This window comes from Bemisia tabaci, chromosome 10 (genome assembly GCF_918797505.1).
Source record: "Bemisia tabaci chromosome 10, PGI_BMITA_v3".
NCBI lineage: Eukaryota > Metazoa > Arthropoda > Insecta > Hemiptera > Aleyrodidae > Bemisia > Bemisia tabaci.
The window spans coordinates 41,375,933-41,396,856 of record NC_092802.1 but is presented as its reverse complement, the minus strand read 5'-3'; the positions used below and the strand labels follow the sequence as shown (position 1 = coordinate 41,396,856).

Below are 20,924 nucleotides of genomic sequence, written 5' to 3'. Positions count from 1 at the left end.
GAAAAAACTTATGAAAGGCGATCTGATGTAATTTTTAACCCATTTTTCAACTTGCTGTTTCTCAAAAATTAAGATAAAATCACTGATGCACAAAGAATTTCCCCTCCTAATTTTCCTGTGATCCTAATGTTAGTTTTCGGAACTAGTGGGCTAGAAGACAATGTATGAACCAAAGCACAATGCGATACATATTCTCTTGAAAATTTCAGAACGGAAATGAATTGCGCAACGAGAAGTATGGAAATCAACAATACAAAGTTATTCGAGTCAACAAAGCCTCCTGATGCCTGAAGCTGACTATATCAGCCAGTCAAACGGCGTTTTCCTTGCTTGGCTACATTATCAGAACCCGCCAAGAATTTCGTTGCGAGTAGGTCTCAATTTTTAAAACGGGGTTTCTCTGTCATTTAGGGTTAAGAAAAAAATCCGAAAAAATTCCCAAAAGTTAAGTTCACTCTTTACTTTCAGAAAATGCAGGATGTCTAGCGACTGGGAAAGGCGGTAAATGTCGGGGAATTTTTTTTTTTTGTTAGGGAAATTAGAGGAACGTAAGGGAATTCGCAATAATTCGGCATATCAGGGAATTTTACTTTGCAAGTGATTTTCGTGTCAGGGAAATCAAAAAACGCGATTTTTCTTTTTTGTTGAAAATTTATGATGAATCAAGTTTCAGAAAAATGTAATTGATACCAAACTTTCCATCAGAATTTCTGCTAATGTTTTCCAAATTTTAAAAATGAGGCAAAAATGTATCGCTTAAGTTTAGGCACTATACATTTTGCTCTATTTATCACATTCTATTCCTTCAACATGAAAAAAGTCTTTCTTACATCTGATCAGTTTAACTGTGTCGAAAATTTAAGAATATTTTTCTTTTTTGTTAGGGAAATGTGGGGTAATTATTTTTTCTGTCAGTTAGGGAATTTTAAATTTTTCCCGGTTTTGTGGCCGTTTTTGTCAGGAAAATCAGGGAAATGTTAGGGAATTGTCAGGGAATTATTTTCCGGAAAATTTCTAGGCACCCTGAAATGAACTTAAAAAAATATTTGGGGAATATTATTTGTTATTGCAGCAACTATGTTTTCAAATTTTTGGATCGTTTCTATTAATTTTGTTGTGGTTGTAGGTGTGAAAGTTAAATGGTGAAAACGCTCACAGTTGACTAGCCGGCCTCAGCACAGCTCCCAGTGGTAGTATGTAGCTTCTCTTCTAACCGTTCCTTCAACTCTTCATTCCACTCTTTACGTTGCATAGATAAGTGTGAATGCTTTGATACTGTTTTACATTCTTCCATCTCCTTTCCATTGTGAAATGGATCCGTAGTAAACCAGGGTCAGTGGCATAACATTTCTGCAGAATATCTGACAGTTGTTCTTGAAGTGAAATTTCAGACGCAACATAAAAGTTCATAGAAAAGCTTAAAATAACACTTCTAAAGAAAAAGCTGATTAAATTCTGACCAACCAGAGGAACTACTATTTCTTCAGCTGGGCCTCAGCCAATCAGCGAATTTGGACTCCCCGTCTGCCAACGTCATACTAGACAGTCAAAATATATCATTTCAAATGGTTCGAGATTTTGGCAACTTCAAAGTCAATTTTCTCAACTCAAGTCAAAAAAAGTCCGGAAAAATTACTGGGAACTCAACTCTTTTATTGTGTCAAGAGAATTAATTTTAAAAATACACGCCACTGACCCGTTGCAATCAAAATGGTAAACTGTGAATCTCAAGGATTTTGAACCTGTCTGCAACAGAAAGTTAAAAAAACTGAAGAAGGAAAGAAACTTGAAAAAAAATTGACAGAAAAGAAATTGGCAAAAAAAATCCAAGTCATTGTCACCTATGTTTTTTTTTTTTTTTTTTTTTTTTGAACACTTTGTATTTGTGGTAGAGTTGCTAATGATTAACTAGACTGTAGACCCCTTAAAATTTTACTCATCCCAGTCCAAAGCAGATCCTCAATCAATGCTTTAAGAATGTCGGCCTCCAAGGTGTAGTTGTTGTAGGGCTCGCTCTATGATTGGGAGGTTCTGGGTTCGATTCCCGGCCAGGTGACGGAGTTTGATGGTCTCAAACAACGGTCACCTGGGGCTGGCTTGATTAGGGACGGAGGAGGATGAGGCTATAGGAATGGAAAAGCATAGGATTACCCCTCGTGGGATACTTGAAGCGTAAAAAAAAGAAAGAAAGAAAGAATATTTATAATGGGATTTTCAATACTGCATTTCCAGTGATATATTATACTTTCCGAAAAAGCGATCTGTTCAGGAGTTATGAGTTGTTAAAGTTGCAGTTGTGAGTGCAAAATGTCCCATGTGGAAAATTTGCAAATGTTACAGTATCCCAGTGTCCTTCAAAGAATTTTTCAAAATGCCGACTGTTAATTGCAATTTGGTGTTGTGATTTCCCAAAATTTTCCAATGAACCACTTAACAGAGTAAGGACTAATACACTTAGAAATTTGTCTCCTCAAAATTTCTCGCAGATAAAAAAAAATAAATAAATAAAAAACAAAGAAAAAAATTGTCAAACGAGTTCAGAGTCGACAGCGGGCTAATTTTTGCAATTGATCGACAAAGTCGTAGACAAAGAAGACAAATGGGATATGAAGGGATCCTATTGGTGGAAGCGGGTGGTTGCAAAGGACAAAGGAGGTAGACTAACTAACGGCAACCCTAAAGTCATTCTATTCTTTACCCTCTTAGTCTATGAGAACCACCCATTTCAACCTATAGGATCGCTCCACACTCCCTGTCTTCTTTGTCTATTGCTTAGTCTGGCAGATTTTACAAATTATTAGCTTAATTTTCTCTGATGTTTTATGTCTTAAATAGAAAACCAACCAACACTGAAATGTGAGCTTTTTTTGGTATATTCATTTATAATCCAGGGCCAATTCCCAAGAAGTTTTAGGGCGTTGGATAATTTCGTTCCTCGTTTAAAAGAATAAAACATCAAAGAAAATTAGGCAATGTGAAATGGACGTATTTCTGCCAAACAGAACCATGTGCATTAAGACATGAGTCCTGAGACACATAAGAATATATGAATAACAGAGCTCATGTCATAATGCACATAGTTCCATTTTCCATTTGGCAGAAATACGTTCAAATGTGGATAGGCCAACACCTGTTGAAGTTAAATCCACCCCATGAAGTTTACATTAGAATCAGCAAACTCAAACTTCCTGCTCATGAAAATGAATGTAAATCAAATAAATCATCGGAAACTAATATATTGTCGGACAAATAACGCTCCTTTTTACTCTAGAACATTGTATTTGTAAATAGTCAAAAAAATTTCATCACTCTGAAAAACGTTGTATTGTGAAGAACACTGAAATTACTTCAGTGATTTTGACATTAGTAATCTTCAGTTCTTTGGCGAGCAGTAAGCGTTAGTTGGTGAACCTAGAAAATGCTGATTTTTTACTAGTAAAACTTTGAAATTTTTTACGTTTTCATTGCGTTCTACATAAAATTTCGAAGCGGATCAAAAAAATTCTCTCTTTTTGCATTAATCTGCAAGAAGAGATGAACATCAGGCAAAGTGTGAGATTTTTATTTTCTGAGCATTAAAAATATTTTTCAGGCTTTCGTTCGTTTTGTTATGTCTTTTTTTTCCCTCTCTGTAGAATCAACAGAAGTGCAGGCCAAATACATAGCACTTCCGTCACACCCGATTACAGGCATTTTAAACTTGCGCTACTCAGCATATGGTCTGAAGATTCGAGCCTCTTTTGTCTTGGATGTTCTTAACTTTTTTCATTAATCCTGTTTACGCTACCTTTAGGAGAAAATCGTTGTAGCCAAGACAGACTATCAGTCTGAATTCTTATAGGGATAAGCTGAATCTTGTTTGTACCCAACAGCAAGTCATTAACTTCCGATCAATTCACAATTTATCCCAATCCTTGCTCTTTGGGTGCATTTAAGCTCAGTTCCCGATCTTTCATTTTAAGCTGCTGTAACCAGGGTTGAAATTTTTCATGAAAAATAAAATCGTCAAATTTTAGGTGAAATATTTCATGAAATTTCAGAAGAATATGAAATACATGTATTGAAAACTATTTTTTGGAATTGCTGCAAAATTAAATGAAAGGCAAATGGTTTTTGCTTTTTTGCATTTTATTGTGTGTCGCATACCCAGCCCCCGAAAATATCTTTCATTCTGCTCATATTTTTCAAAGCTTCGTGTAGTTTCATGAAATCCTTAAGGGACATTTTTAATCCCTCATATTTTTTTTCATTTCACCTAAACAACCCATGCTCTGACAGTGTGCGTAATTGCAAAAAAAACCACAGTTAACTAACATTTCTGGACGATGTTTCTGTCTGTTGGATAGGCATAAAACTGGTCTAAAGGAATTGGAGATCCTGAAACGGCTGAACGATGCTGACCCAGACGACAGGTTCCACTGCTTGCGCTTGTTCCGGCACTTCTTTCACAAGCAGCATCTGTGTCTGGTCTTTGAACCTCTCAGCATGAACTTGCGCGAGGTGCTCAAGAAATACGGCAAAGACGTCGGTCTCCACGTAAAGGCGGTGCGCTCGTACAGCCAGCAGCTCTTTTTGGCCCTGAAGCTTCTCAAGAAGGCCAACATCCTTCATGCTGATATCAAACCGGACAATATTCTTGTAAGTGAATGTGGATATCGTACACTATCAGTTTGCTTCCTAACCGAGTCTCTTGGGCCATTGTGTCTAGAACTCTTGGCCATGCTCATTTCCTGATTTCTCCTGATTTTCTCCCCAGTGTTCGAAACTCATTTTTGATTTTCATGAGCCATTGGCCCACCATACTCGATTTTTAGGGGGCCAAATTGACTTTTTGTCTCTATATCACGGCGCATTTAGTGAAAAGTTAGACGCAAGATGTTTTAGTTACAGAACTAGTAGCTGTAACGTAGGGAGGAAAAAAGCTCCAAAAATCATCAAGCAGAAAAATTGGGATATTTTGGGGGAGGGGGTAGGATTTTTAGGGGTCACGTTGGCGCAGAGCCTTCATTTTTTAGGCGCCATGACCGATTTCTCAGAAATATTTGGCGCTTTGGCGCCTGTGAGTTTGGAACACTGACTCCCTCGGTTTTTCTTGGGAAAAACTCTCTAATTATCTGGAGCTCCAGATATGAATATCGATTTTTTTTCATCTCCCTACCAACTCTTCTGCGTACATTCTTTTAAATTCCAGTGCGACTTCATTGAAAAATATCGATGGCCGAAATGCAAAACCACGTATCTCCATTATGGTGTATTAAAAATTCCGCTCTCAATTTATTTTTTTGAAGAGAAACAAGACAACTTTACAGCTTGAAATTTACACAGAATACTCTGCTAACAGAGAAGAAAAATCAAAGCAATTATTTTATGAAATTACGCTCACAAGTTTTCCAAAGAAAGAATAAAGCATGACAAGAAGTCTGCAACGGAGAAACGTTGTTTTGTACTTTGGCAATCAATATCAGATATTTGGTTTCTTGAGAGATTAGTAGGAAATCTGACAAAATTAGGATGTCCTTATGTCAGAAAAAATCGTGTAAAACTCAATTAAATCCAAAAGAACTACCTATATACACAGGATTTTTATACTATCTATTATTTGTTTTATTTGAAGTCATTTGTCACCATCCTCAGGACAAAAGATTTTAGTCCATACACACTCAAAAAATTGAGTCATTGATACCAAAGCATAAAGGTGTGTTCTTCAGAAATTGGAACCATAGAGGTTTTCAATCAAAAACCTCAGTTTTAAGAAAAAGCTGTCAGAAATTCTAAACTGCCGTGCTCGAAGGAGGGAATTACGGGATGATAATGCGGTAAAAAATACTGCAACTCTACTTTTCGTTTTAGCATAAAAATTTAAGGAATTTCTCACAACTTATTCCTTATGAAACAATTATAAAAATGCTCAAATTCATCGTCTGATGGTACCTTTTATTACCGCCCATCGACCATATATTCAGGACGCAATTAACAAGATATGATCCAATAACTTATGAACCTGAAAACATATATTATAATTAATTAATGTCATGATAAAACAAATAAAGATGTTAAGCCAATTTGATGGAAAATTATGGGAAGGAAACAAAGTTATTTTTATTGTAAGAAAGCCTGAAATGATTAAAATTTCTATAAAAAAGTTGTGAAAGAAATAGTTGTTCGGTAAACATTAATAAGGTTCTGTGGATGCTCAAATATCACTGTCAGAGCTTGTAGAGTTAAATTTCTTACGATTCAGTCCTCATTAATTATGGAATCGTAATTTACAGGTGAACGATAGCAAACTCGTTTTGAAATTGTGCGATTTTGGTTCGGCCTCTCATGTTGCAGAAAATGAAATAACGCCTTATCTTGTCAGTCGGTTTTATCGAGCACCAGAAGTCAGTAAGTACTTTGACCTTCCCTCATTTGTTTTTTTTTCCCACTCTTGATAATATAAATGAATTTTTTATACCCTGGAACTGCTGTGAAATGTGCAGTTAAGCCCTAAATTTCCTCTAGAAGACAAGAGTGAAATCAAATTGTTTTAATTGCAGAAAAATTTAGTGACTACATCAGATGTAGTGTAATAGAAAATGTTTCCCCAAATTCCCCAGTAATCTTGAAGAATTCAATGTCTGATCCATCTTTTTTTATTGAGGTTTTTTCAATAGGTGAAAACTACGCATCAGCTGAAAGTGGTCCTTTTTTACAGCACTCAAAGTGTGTCTTTGTGTGAAGGACTTAATATAATTTCTCCAAAGAGCCAGAAATAATTAAAAATTTAACTTCAGAAAATAAGACACTAAATTCAGCAACCGGCCGAAGTAAACTTGCCAAATCTAAAAATTTTCAGAAAATCAGGAAAATTTGAAAACCTGTTAAGACAAAGTAGGTCATAATTTTTCTCAAAGACAAAACATGCAAAAAAAAATTAGAAACATGTCCAAATGAATCAGAAAATTATAAAAAGAAAAATCAGATAGATCTAGCAGCTTCCCCAAAACTGAGAAAGCACTAAAATACATTGAAAAATTAGATAGGACTCTCTTAATTCCTGTAAAGAGCCAGAAAAATCCAAAACTTACTGAAAAATTTTGAAAATTCCAAAACACTGTATCAGAAGTTAGGAATATTTGAGAACAGTCAAAGAACTGGATTTTTCTCAACTTTCTGAAGCTTTTATGAAGCCAATTAAAAGAGTTCAGAAGCTTCTAATGTTTGAAGAGAAAATAAGAATAATCATCATTTTTCTGCACTAATTTTTAGAGAACTACCCAAATTTAACGTCCAATCTGCGGCTCGATTATTGAAACCATGTCAGCCTGACAAGACAAGACATAGTCCTATCTTAACCATGAAATATATCGCAATTCGTTGTCTTATCGGGCTGCTTTAAACTTTCAATAATCCTCCCTTTGGACTTATCAGTCTGTATTTGCTGCACACCTGTTGGAACACTGGTGGTTTTTTCACTGTGTATTTGTCTTTCTTTATTTTATCAAGGACTAAGAATTGACTTTTTTCTCAGTTCTAGGTATCCCGTACGACTTTGGGGTTGATATGTGGTCTGCTGGCTGCACAATTTACGAACTGTACACGGGCAAGATCATGTTCTCTGGCAAGTCGAACAATCAGGTAACTTCCCGATTTTTTTCATCGTTCAGTTTTACAGGTGATGTATCCCGAAACTTATACAGGGTGGCCCATACTTACTGTACCAGGCCTTTTTTTCGGATAATTTGATTCATACGAAGTTCAGGATCACAAGATGAGTAGGGAATCGATCCCGAAAAATCCAAATTTCATGGTCCCAAAGCCCCCTAGGCATCCCTTGGGGCGCGAAAGAGATGCCTGTACTTCAAAAGTCAAGGTTTATGTTAGGGGTCCACAAAGCGGCGTTTTTCAAAGCGAAGCAACTGCAAAGCGAAGGGGACCAAAAAAACCCTTCAAATACGCTGGATGCAATCTGCGAAATTTCGTGTCGGTCACTCCAGTGAGTCGCGACTCGGCGTGCGGCGGTGGTAAATTTCATTGAACACTGGGAAATATGTTAAGAATACATCCATTAAATTTTCCCCTAAATAAGAATAAACTTTTATTGGATGCCAGCAGGTCTAAGATTTCTTTTTTAAATTTGTCATCGGTTTTGCTTTAATTATCACGGAATGATAAAAATAAAAAATGTTTTTACTTTCTTCTATTTTCCTTTTAATTTTTTTTTTATCTACTTTAATTTAAAACATAGCAATACCTACAAAATTGTGGTAAATATAATTTGAAAACCATCGATTCAAACTTTCCAAAACATTTTATTATTTTTATTCAAGAACACAAAGTAAAAAAGTCTCATAAGAGCAAATAAGATGAACATTTGTTACAAATGTTCATACAGTTTGAGTTCAGTACAAAATACCTACTTATGAAAATTTATTTCATAAAAACCGGGACTGTTGTACATTTTTGAATTGGTTATGACTTCGGTGAACACAATTTACCAAAATTCGCGGAAATAATGATTGATTTAAATGAATGAATCCCGAAAACCACTCGCAGCCCGCGATTCTCCCATAAGCCGCCGTGTTAAAAAATGGTGCCTTGGTGGGTGGTTATATTACTTCTCTTTTTTTTTGGTATATCTTGTATTTTAAAGTTGTTTTGTAACACCCACAAGTCATAATTAACTTCATAATAAATTATTTTCTATTTTTGTTGACAGATGCTCAAGTTTTTCATGGATTTGAAGGGTAAAATGCCGAATAAACTCATCCGCAAAGGCAGCTTCAAGGAGCAGCACTTTGACTCGAATTGTAACTTCCTCTACCACGAAGTGGACAAAGTCACTGAAAGGGTAAGTTGCAGTGTTTTATGCCGATATCCAATACCATCGTAAAACAACCACCATTCGGGGAGAAGTTAGATTAGAATCTCTTAGTGAGAGCACTGGATTTTCTAGTATGAGAAACTGTAACCGCTAGTCGAAATTGATACAATTCTCATCCAATAGAGGGATGCGCTTTGAAACTTACACTTTGATTGAAAACAGTTGTCACACACTAAATTTAAATTTACAACCATGTATTTTTTACCCTCTTCTCAGGGATGCGCAATCTCACCATCTGCTCATCACTCTGAACATGAGGCAAATCTTGAATTGCAAGGCAAAATCATTTTCTCTGAATTTTTTTTTCAGCACTTTTAAAAAGTAAGGTAAATCATAAGGTTTGCTGTCAGGTAGAAATACAGGAAATAATCAGATTATTTTGCACTTCTGCCTTTTCCCACAGACAATCATGCATAAGGCAGTGGCAAGGAATTTTTGCAGGGTTGTATAATCGTTATTCTTGCGTAAAATTTCGTAAAAAAATCAAAAAGTTTATTAAAAAGTTTAAAAAATTATCTCTAAGGGGAACAAAAGCTAATCAAGATCTGACCACTCAATAAACAACAGTCAAGTAGATGTAGCAAGGCAATGGCTGAAGATGAGTTAAGCCAATCAGCGAACGTCGTTTCCCTAGCCGGACTACATTATCAGCGCCTGCCAATAATATCGTTTCGAATGGGTCCCATTTCTGGCAGTTTCAAAACGAAATTCCTTTGATATTTAGAGTTCAAGAAATTCTGAAAAATTCCTTAAAGTTCACTCTGTACTCTCAGAATATGAACTTAAAATGAGTGGAGAGCCCAATCTCAGCCATTAGGTTGAGATTTTCAACCTCTAAATTTTAAAAAATCCTATATTATATATATATATATATGCTATATTTCCTTTTGATTTTGCAGGAAAAAATAGTCTCAATGAGCACGATCAACACTTCCCGTGACCTCCACACGGAGCTGGTTGGAAACCAGCACCTTCCGGAGGACCAGGCGCGGAAAGTGAACCAACTGAAAGATCTCCTGGAGAAGATTCTCATGCTCGACTCGGCTAAGAGGATCGCCATCAACCAAGCGCTCACCCACCCGTTTATAACGGAACGAATCTAGGATCCCCCCTCCCCAGCTATTTGTAATTTACCACGTAACTATTAAGATTTTGTAGATAATTTATATGTTGTTCCTCGAGGATGATTATTAATATAAAACTTTGATTTTATTTTTAATCCGTCTCGCTTATTTCACAATAGAAAACAACCCGATCAGCCCTAGACACACAGTGGAAAACGACATAACTAGGCACACAGTGAAAAATGACATAAGGGGAGTCATAAGCAGTGTTGCCAGGTTCTCTATATTCGAAATCCGTATTCTCACCTGTTCTTTGTGTTGCCTTCGGCTGCTTTGTCACTCTGTGACATCACTTGTACGGACTTTTTAAGGTCGGGATGCATTTTCCCTTATACTTTTGGTCCGTATGCTGTCCACACAGGTATTGGGAAGATGTAACTGCATGCTTTGAATCACTGGTCACAAGTCCCTTATCCTCACCCATTGGCGTAGCTAGAGATCCATATGGGGGGGGGGGGGGGGGGTTCATTAAGAAATGTGTCCGTAAATTTACATTATTTTGTGTACTCCCCCATGATATTCTATGTCTGCCCTTCAAAAGTAAAAACAAAGGAACAATTAACGAGGCTAAGGGGGGAGGGGGGGTCAAAACCTCCTGGACATCCCTGTGTCTACGCCACTGTGTGAGAGAGACGGACGGCAAAACAGCATATTGACCTATCCAAGTCGCTCACGCAGCGCCAAGTTAGTGTCCCCTTGACGAGCCGCGGACTGCCGCATTTGATCCATGAGTGCGAGAGAGCCGGACGACAAAACAGCGTATCGACCAATCCAAGTTGAGCCTTACTCCCCATTAACGGCCGTTCTTTACCGGGCTCACGATTTAAAAGCACTCCGGTGGTTTTGGTCTTGCCGCAAAGGAATTGATCACTCACTACCACCGGGGACGAAATTAGTAGGCGTACCCGGTATTTTTGCGGGTGTGAGTGAGCGGCAGGTGACGCTTTGGCGGGCCGCGGATAGCCGCATCTGATCAATGAGTGCGAGAGAGATAGACGACCAAACTGTACATCTAGCTATCCAAGTTGAGCCTTACTCACTTGACTGAAATTAGCTACAAAGTTGATGTCCGATGTTCTCGGAACAGGTAATATTCTGAGAGATCCAGAACCTTCATAAACCAGCGGAATTTGTTCCGGGATCAATGCTTACCGTTAATTAATCAAATTAATTAATTAATCCATTTTGGAGTCCTCTATTTTTATGAGAAAAAGAAAATCAAATCATTCGATTTGACGGATTATATTTATTGAGGATGGATATCGAAGACCATCCTCCGAAAATTTCGAGAAAATCCAAAGGGGAAATTTCATGCAATGTTGTTGAATTGCTCCTTCATCCATAATTCGCGAGTCGCGTAAATTCAGGGCAGGCTCTGAGGTTTTCAAGTTTTCATTTGTGCATCCACTTTGACGTATAAGATATTGAGTATGCACACCCAGAACAGTGGCGTGGCGTCCATAGGTTCGCAGTGTTCGCCGAACACCCTAAAATATTTTGAAACAATCAATAAATTGGACCGCGTTTAACAGAAAGGAACCAAGCCGCATCAGCTATTGCCAAATTTACCTGGGCGATTTGATTTTTTACGCGGGAATGTTTGTGCAGATTCCTTTGAAAATTTTAAGGAATTTCCCTCTTACTATGGAGAAAATTCACTGAAATTTTCACGAAAATTCACACAACCGTTTTCCCGTAAAAAATTAAATTGCCCGATTAAATTTGGCAATAGCTGATGTGGCTTGGTTCCTTTCTGTTTAACGCGGTCCAATTACGGCTAAGAATGTGGGAAGCAATACAGAATACAGATTGTGAATGAGAAAATCACACATCCGACCCGGGGGGAGGGGCACGATGGAGCGGATTCATTGGCGCCTCACATTGGTTCCAGAGCCCGATCTGGGGGGCATAAATTCGAAAAAAAATAATTTTTTGAATAAATGAAAAACAGCACTCTGGTCGACACCACATACTAATGGTGTGAAGGACTATTGCTTTGAAAATATGAAGTATTCAGAAAAATCCAGGTGGAGCCGGAAGAGGCTCAAAACGATACTCCTCCTTTCAAGTTGTCCTCATTTGACACACTCAAGTATATTCCTGCCAAATTTCATGTTTATACGTAAGTTAGAGCGCCTGACAAATGAGATAATAGGAATGAGCTTATGGCGGCCAAAATACGGGGAACCATGGGGGATCCAGCTTGGGTCCCGATGGATTTTCGTTCCGAATAGTACCTAATTAATCGGTCGGAAACCGCTAATGTCCATTTTTTTCAATTTTGAGATTTTTGGGTTAAAATACTCTCGGAGGTTAGACACACTCATTAATGTGGTGAAAATGTTTATTCCTTAGGTTTGAAGCCCTTTTCAGGGGGGGTCGTGGTCCGAATCATGCGAAAACCGCTAATGTCCATCTTTCGTTATATGCCTCATTATACTGTACTACAAACCAAAATAAAAAAATGTCTCCTGGACGAAATTAGGTGATTTTTATGCATTTTAAGGCGCTGAATCCGAATATGACCTCCATTTTTTTCCATCCCCCTCCAATTTTCCGGAAAAGCCAATTTTACTCGGAAAAATTACCATTTTGGGGCATTTTCGGTGTTTTTCCGACTGCTATCCCCTGCATAATGCAGATAAAATTTTTCGTAGCTACGAGATTCAACTATACCGATGTCTTTTTAACTGATGAGTCCGGAAATGACCTTAATTTTTCCCGTTCACATCTCAGTTTTCCGGGAAAGCAACTTTATCCCGGGAAAATGAGCAAATCCGACGCATATTTGTCGTGCATGCAATGTATTTTTATGAATTTTCCTGGACCCGTGGTAGCATGTTACTCATGTATTTTGAGCTGCTAAATCCGAATATGACCTCGGTTTCTTTTTATCACACTTCAGATTTCCGGTAAAGCCGAGTTTTCCGAGCCTAAAATTGTGTATTGTAAAAGCTTTGCCGGATCGAAGTGTATTCAAAATTCATTGTATGAATGTCTCCGACATGTGATACATCGGTTCCTTTGTATTTTGATCTGTTGAATTCAAATATGATCTCAGATTTTTCCGATCACCCATCATTTTTCCGGAAAAGTCGCTTTTCCTAGGAAAACTCTCTTTTCAGATATTTTTGCGATGATTTTTCTGCTCTAGGGAGTTTCAGAAATTTTCCGAGATGCTCTTTAGGTCTCTCTTGCTGTATTAAGAGGCACTGAACTTGAATTTGACCTTCACTCATCTTTGACAACCCCCCCGTCTTCTAGAAGGTCCGATTTTTCCGGGCCAAAAGCTTTTCCGGACTGTTCCCACTTCCAGGGAAATTCAAAACATTTTCCGCATGTGTGATATATCGATTCTCATGTAATTTGAGCTGAAAAACCCGAATATGACCTTAGAAATTCGTTATCACCTGCCGGAGAATTTCTGAAACTCCTTAGAGCAGAAAAATCATTGCAAAAATATCTGAAAAGAGAGTTTTCCTAGGAAAAGCGACTTTTCCGGAAAAATGATGGGTGATCGGAAAAATCTGAGATCATATTTGAATTCAACAGATCAAAATACAAAGGAACCGATGTATCACATGTCGGAGACATTCATACAATGAATTTTGAATACACTTCGATCCGGCAAAGCTTTTACAATACACAATTTTAGGCTCGGAAAACTCGGCTTTACCGGAAATCTGAAGTGTGATAAAAAGAAACCGAGGTCATATTCGGATTTAGCAGCTCAAAATACACGAGTAACATGCTACCACGGGTCCAGGAAAATTTATAAAAATACATTGCATGCGCGACAAATATGCGTCGGATTTGCTCATTTTCCCGGGATAAAGTTGCTTTCCCGGAAAACTGAGAGGTGAACGGGAAAAATTAAGGTCATTTCCGGACTCATCAGTTAAAAAGACATCGGCATAATTGAATCTCGTAGCTACGAAAAATTTTAGCTGCATTATGCAGGGGATAGCAGTCGGAAAAACACCGAAAATGCCCCAAAATGGTCATTTTTCCGAGTAAAATCGGCTTTTCCGGGAAATTTGGGGTAATGGGAAAAAACGGAGGTCATAATCGGATTCAGCGCATCAAAATACGTAAGGGTAACTTTCTTTACCCGAAAGGCATACTGAAAAATATGCGTTTTCGATGATTTAGAACCGACCATGCACGAATCATGCGAAAACCGCTAATGTCCAGTTTATTGCTGGTCGTTTCGTGATGAAACTTGCTTTAAGTGCCGCAATTGTCAAGAATTTTAGTTTTAAAACTTTATTTGAATGATAATCTACCGTTTTCATACCTTTAGAATGAATTTTGAAAGTATCAAACGGTTCCAAAACTCGGAGATTTTCACGAATCATGCGAAAACCGCTAATGTCCAGAGTCTTTTCTTTTTAATTATTCCGTCCCAGACAGAGGAGGAGCTGGAAACTGTTAGGGATCCTTTTCTACAATCCTCTCCTGTAATAATTAACTTCTGAACATTTTTTAATTCCGCATTTTAAAGGCTCCTACAGTTTTTTGCAGTTCTCTCAAAATTAGAGAAAATGGACATTAGCGGTTTTCGCAGGAGCCGATTTAATTACATTTTCAATAAGTTTCATGCTGGTAGCCTAATTTGAACTATTAGGCTAATTTTTGACCCTAAAGCGACCCAACTATCACCTCCTCAACGCTTGAAAGCTTGCAAGATCATTTTGGCTAAAAAATTATTTTAATTTTACGACCTCTCAAGTAAACCAGATTAAGCAACGATGAAACTGCAAGGACACACAAGTAAGTATTTTGATTTCCGAGTTCAAAATTTCCCAAAGTAACTGATTTCCATTCTTGCATACAATTTCTTTTTTAAACCTTTAGAGTAAGTTCTACCTAATTATTTTTTATTTAATATAATTTTTTCTTGAAAAAAAAATATATTATTTTCTGGTGAGTATTTTGCGGTGAGAAAAAATATAATGCCTTTTTTTAACAAGTTAAATATGAGCACTGAGCAGTTTAATTTTTCGCTCTTAAAAGAAAATATTGACTCAGGAGTTCACAACTTCGCAAACTGAGCTACGTATTTTCTAGTTTCACTCTCCAGATATGACAACATCCAATAAGGTTGAGGAGACTTCATTCATTAAATAGAACTTTTAAAAAGACTCTATTTAATAGTAAAAAAAAAAAAAATTATAAGAAAAACTGTGGAGATATTATTTAATTTATCTGTGTAAGTATAATTATAAAATGAAGAATAGATCGAAAGTGACTGAGGTAAGTAAAATCTAAGAAAACTTCATTTCATACAAAACAAATTTTATTCATCATTGTACAACTAATGCTAAAAATACAGGTAAATGAAACTTTAAGACTAATGGACGATTTGGAACATTTTTTAGGCTCATTATACCTGGATTTCATTTGATAAAGTGGACTAATTTTTCAAACTTAAACTATAAATATAGAGAATTTTCTAATTCGTTAAGAAAAATTAAGGAGCACCGTAACTCATGTTACAATGTCATCAAAATTTATTTTGATTCCTGGGTACATAAAAAACTTAAACTAACATATTCCAATCTTTAACGGTAATGACTTAAGGCAAACTTAATTGGAAGCTTACAGGAGGACAATGGAAGCTAAGGCATATCTGATAAACCATAATATCAATTTTAAGGAAACAATCAGTCATTTTAACAGCATTCAATTTTCCTAACTAAAAATTAGATGCAAAATCAGGGTTGGGTAATTATCACTCAAAATCGAATTTTTAAAAAATATACAAACTGTTCTAGAGATGAAAAACCATCATTCACATCTCATAACCTGTCATGTGAGGCACTTTACGAGTCACAGAATTTTTTCCTAGTTCGGTCTTCAAAAGAAGCCTCCTTGAAAGGTGTCAAAAACTGGTTTTAAATTGGCAGCAAAAGAAAAGCTAATGAGCAAAATGACTTGTTTGAGAAAAACAACTAGGGCACCTGATAGGGGAGAAATGGGCATTGAAGCTCGTGGATCTTGAGTATTTTGAGCCGTAAAAGGTAAAAATAAAATAATTAATAGAGGCTCCTTTGATCAAACAGTAGTGCAGGCAGTATTTTCGGTGAAAATCAGCATTTTTTTTCAATTTGTTCCGCATAGCTGCAACATTACGATATTCCAACAGCTTCCGTTGAAAAATAGGTATCTTAATATTTCAACATTGCAAAAACTCCTATAATATTTTATTTTTCTGTTCGATCTGTATCCTGCCTAGTTAAAGAAAAATACCGTATGAACATTTGCACATTGTCGAATTTCCCTCTCTTAAAATATTAATTTTTGAGAAAATTTATGAATATTTCTGCTTGAAATTTTCAAATACTTAAGATCACAATACTGCCGTCCTAAGGAAAAACGCCGTATGAACATTCGGGAGTTGCCAAATCTCCCTTAATAAAGCCTGTATTTTTGACAAAAGTCATGCATATTTTTCCTTGAAATTCTCAGCTATTTTAGTTTAAATTGTGCATTAAATTGTCTGAAAATTTCAGAAAATAATATTCACACTTTTCTCGGTAATTTTGGTTTTTATCAGAGGAAACTTGGCAACGTCTGAAGGCTCATACGGCGTTCTTCCTTAGCACGGCAGAATACAAAGAAAATTCTCTGACAAAGTGGACAGAAAATATTTACAAGTTTTCCTGAAAATTCTTGTTTTATCAAAGGAATTTTGCCAGCACACAAAGGCTCCTCTTTCTTAGCATAGCGTATAGTGCTCTAGAATTGAGAGATCCCTTAAAAGACGTGAGGCTTGCAGCAAAGATCAGCACTTCCAAAACTGGAGGAATCAATAAAAAGACCGATAAATAAAACTAAAACAAATTAGATACATGTCAAAGTAAAGTCTGGATTCACCGTAAGTTTTTGCACTGTGGCTTGAACATCAGGTACTACAAATATTGGGTAAGCTTCGGGCGATGGAAAAATTATGACATACCACCATCGTTTGTGAGCACCCTTACGCTGCTGTGCTAGGAAAAAATGCTGTATGAAAATCCGGTTATTGCCAAACCTCCCTTTCTGACAAAGCTGCCACAGAATTTAGAAAATTAAATTCCCTTCAATTTCTCTGACTTCCCCGACCCTTTTTGTAAAATTCCCTGACAATTTTAGATATGACAGATGGTTAAACATACATAATTTGAGATAGTTTTCACGCAAAATTTGTTGTTGGAAATGTCAAACCCATTCTAGATAGCAAATAAAGGTGACTTAACAATTTTCCCCTGAACTTTTATCATTTTCCCTGACGTTTCCAGGTTTCCCTCATTTCTTCAAATTTCCCAGTATTCTTTGACTGTGACAACCTCGTTCTAAAACATTCATTTTGAAAGAGCTAAGAATATTTTTTTTAAATTTTCACACGCTGCAGATTCGATTGCGACTGAATATCTCGGATGAATTGAGAGAAAAATATTCACAAGTTTCCTTTAAAACTCTTATTTTATCAAAGGAAATTTGGCGACATCTGAAGGCTCATAAAGCGCTTTTCCTTAGTACATCAGCACAATGATCAACTTCTAGACCACACATCAGCACTTAAACACATAAAAATATCACATTCATAGGGTTTGGAATGAGGCTGCTTCACTGAGATTATCATCCACGGTTAAAAGTGGCCTCTTGTCTTCTTTTGTTGATTTTTTTGTGTTAGGTTTCCTAACTTTGCGGTTGGTAACAAAACAGTCATCGTCCATCATCCGCACTATTTGCGTTTGGTCTGACGAGTCGATGGGCGCGATGGAAATATCACGGACGGCACGAAATTTACCACAGTTGTTCAAGTGCTCGTTTTCCAACCGGAAAAAGTTCCACACAAATCGCCTGCAAAAAAAAAGAAAGCCCTGAATCATGCATTCACTTAAAGTAATTGCAGAACATTTTTTCCTCCGCAATAGAGAAACAGAGCTATTCATGGAATACCAAGAAAATTGGTGCCAACTAAAATTCGAGATTTTTTCATTTGACGTTGTTTTATGATCTGCTTAAAATGACCTTTTAACGTTGAACTTTTAGAGTGCCAATCTTGAGAAAATCAGGTTTCAAAAGCGCATTTTCCAGCAGTCCAGCTATTAAGCAAGACCTGATGATTACATTATCTGTGCTGTACATACATACTAAATTCTCTTTCTAAAGGCACATGCAGTTCTTATTTCAGTTCTTTTTACCTACTTGACAAGTGACATACATTAACTACACACCTGAAAACTTCGAGCGGTGCTGTTATGGTGGTCATCATTTCAGCAGACACATAACCATGATTTGTCAGCCAAAAACTGTAAAGCCAGGTGAATCTCAGGATGAAGTCTTCTATGATTGCAAAATAATAGAAAGCCTGAAAAAAGGAGCAAGAATCAGACTTTTTTCATCATTAGGCGGGTTACTAGTCCCACTGAGAATACAGGAAAAACTCAAAGTCACTTATTTTTAAAATAGTTAGATTCAAAAGAAAAATTAGTTATTAGGATAGGTAAGAACTTTTCTTTTTGAAAATCACTGGGAGTTTGATAGAGGGTTTTTGAATAATTTTTTGCGCTAAATCTGAAAATTACCTTGGGCTGAAAAATGTCTTTTCTGGGTGCTAGAAACCATGTGTTTTTGGAGAATTTGATTCTCTGGCAAATTAGTGAGTCATGGAGAAAAACTAACGTCATGTTTAGCTTCAGCAGAGGAAAATAGGCAGTAGCGCCATTAGACACCTAGATAAAATTGTTTTCAGGGGCATAGTAAAGCCGAAGTTTTGCAGCGCAGTGCACAACAAAATGTGACTTTCGGTAAGTTTCGTTGTACAAATAATGTTCTATGCAAATATTTTCTTAGAACATAAGCTAATTTCAATTGTAGCTCTTTGATTTTCTAACATAGCTGAGACACAACGCACTCTAAAATTCCAGGAATAAGTTAGCAGACTATGAAAATAAGAAACCAAATGATTAAAATTGTAACAGTACAAGGTAACTCACCGAGCTTGAGTAAACAGTTTCTTCCCGCAGTAACTGATACTCTGCGCTAGAGAGATCAAACAAACCCCAATCCATCTTGACATCCCAAATGTAAGCATACAGAGAGTTGACAATGCAGGCACAAACCCAGCAGTAGAAAAAAGGGTTTAAAGTAATGTCAGAGTAAGAACCTGAAAGAAAGAGGAATGAAATATTAGGAGAAATGACTCAGTATCATGTGAAATGATTGAGGAATGAGGATCTTGAAGCTTTTGGACCTCTGATTTGTTAAACAGAGAAGCCTACTTTCACTATAATTTTAAAGTAAATTTTTGAACACGCAACTACTCCTCCATCAATCATCTCATGTTTGGTTGTTATTATTTTTTTCTCCGAATGTATGGGCAGCAACCTCAGAAGGTAACCAAGAGTCATTTGCAGTTCGATGGTGAAACTCCCAAACCCACGTATCTCGGTTTGCAACGTTGTAGACTTCCTGTCATACTTTACTTTTTAAATGGAGAATTACTTAACATGAATTCTGAAAAACTTGCGTGATTTTTCTTCTCTGTGCAAAGTAAATTCTGAAAAAACGTCAAGGAATGATGTTGATTTGTTCTCCTCTAAGAACATAAAATAGGAGAGGAGATTTTTAAACACCGCAAAAGAGATACGTGGTTTGGGAGTTTCCAGGCGAGTTCCCAAATTTCATAGGACAGTATAGTTTTTCATATGAATACGGTTGTACCCATTCTCTTGAATCTTCAAGGAATTTCCACTATGACTTGAAATAGAGCAAAGTTCCAGAAATTTTCGAAAGAGTTGGTAGAATTGTCCTTTGGTGGAAAAAAAAATAAATAAATAAATTGCACCATAAAATTTTGCAACTGCTGATGTCACTTGGTACATTTTTAAGAGACACTACCCACAACAATCTTGTGTTCTTTAGCAGATCAAGAGGGTTTAAACACCGGGAGCAAAAATTTGATCAGATGGTTAAAGAATGTATACTTACAGTGGATAAATGAATATTAAACCTAGTGACAGAATTAACAATTAAATAATCGGCTTGATTTGTGCATTATTTGAATAATTAACTGACTGGCCGTCATCAAAGTTAAGACTTTTATTTTTTAAATGATCGGTGGTAAATTTAAGGGTAGTAGATCTTCTCTGAGAAATAAAATTAAAAATAAAAATATCAGTTACCTGAGGTCCTTGCCAAAAGAGTTTGGAAAATGACTACAAAAAAAGTGGAAGCATATTTCATGGCATTGGCAATGTGCGGAAAGGCTTCTCCAGAATCGTAGTACCGCCTGAGACATTGTGCAAATCGAATCCATGCTGGAACGCAGTTAACAATGGCCCTTGACAGCCAGTAATTATCAAAAGAGGGATGAATATCTGGGAACAAGAGCAACATACTTAAAATTTGCGGAAAAACTTTAAACAAGAAAATTTAGAACAAAAGGCAATGACCGAGAAAATCTTGCATTTTAAAAGGTTCAAACTTCTGAGTTAATGTCATTGAATAAACTTAAAACATATCCAGAACTGAACTCTAATAGGTCACACCCTGGAACACTCCATCGTTCCAGATATCATAAGAACTAATTCTCCTTCATTTTGAAAAATTGGATGGTGTCAATAGTTTTTCATTTAAAAATTATTTCATGAGTTTTATGAACTGGGATATGGAAAAGCGCACTTCATAACACTTTTTTATGACATCTCAAAAGCAACAAAAATTGAGACATGGGTTTTCAAAATTCAGCATTCAGGAATATTTTTAAAGAAATGAGGTCTGACAGGTAATTGTTACTCTGTTGAATATGAATTGCCATCTTTGAATTCCATGCAAGAACAAGAAAAAAAGTTAAAAGAAAAAAAATCAAGAAAACTAGTCGAAGAGAAAGTTCAGGGAACCTGTATCCCTTCTCTGACCCAAAAATTTCCCTCAAGAAGATT

General features: G+C 36.6%; 2 protein-coding genes across 2 annotated transcripts in view; one reads left to right on the top strand and one right to left on the bottom strand.

Annotated features, from left to right (window-relative positions):
* Positions 1-10,085, top strand: part of Prp4k (Pre-mRNA processing factor 4 kinase) — a 28,062-nt gene extending 17,977 nt beyond the window's left edge. Inside the window, exons 11-15 of the mRNA XM_019043808.2 lie at positions 4,347-4,638; positions 6,273-6,387; positions 7,514-7,620; positions 8,702-8,833; positions 9,766-10,085. Coding sequence (XP_018899353.2) covers positions 4,347-4,638; positions 6,273-6,387; positions 7,514-7,620; positions 8,702-8,833; positions 9,766-9,969 — 850 coding nt within the window. The 3' untranslated portion in view covers positions 9,970-10,085. The remainder of the gene's footprint in view (positions 1-4,346; positions 4,639-6,272; positions 6,388-7,513; positions 7,621-8,701; positions 8,834-9,765) is intronic.
* A 5,182-nt stretch (positions 10,086-15,267) lies between these two features.
* Positions 15,268-20,924, bottom strand: part of LOC109031942 (solute carrier family 53 member 1-like) — a 34,853-nt gene continuing 29,196 nt past the window's right edge. The window contains exons 8-11 of the mRNA XM_072305615.1: positions 20,166-20,360; positions 18,978-19,147; positions 18,216-18,349; positions 15,268-17,838 (exon numbers count right to left, since the gene is read on the bottom strand). Of these exons, the coding sequence (XP_072161716.1) occupies positions 17,577-17,838; positions 18,216-18,349; positions 18,978-19,147; positions 20,166-20,360 (761 nt within the window). The 3' untranslated portion in view covers positions 15,268-17,576. The remainder of the gene's footprint in view (positions 17,839-18,215; positions 18,350-18,977; positions 19,148-20,165; positions 20,361-20,924) is intronic.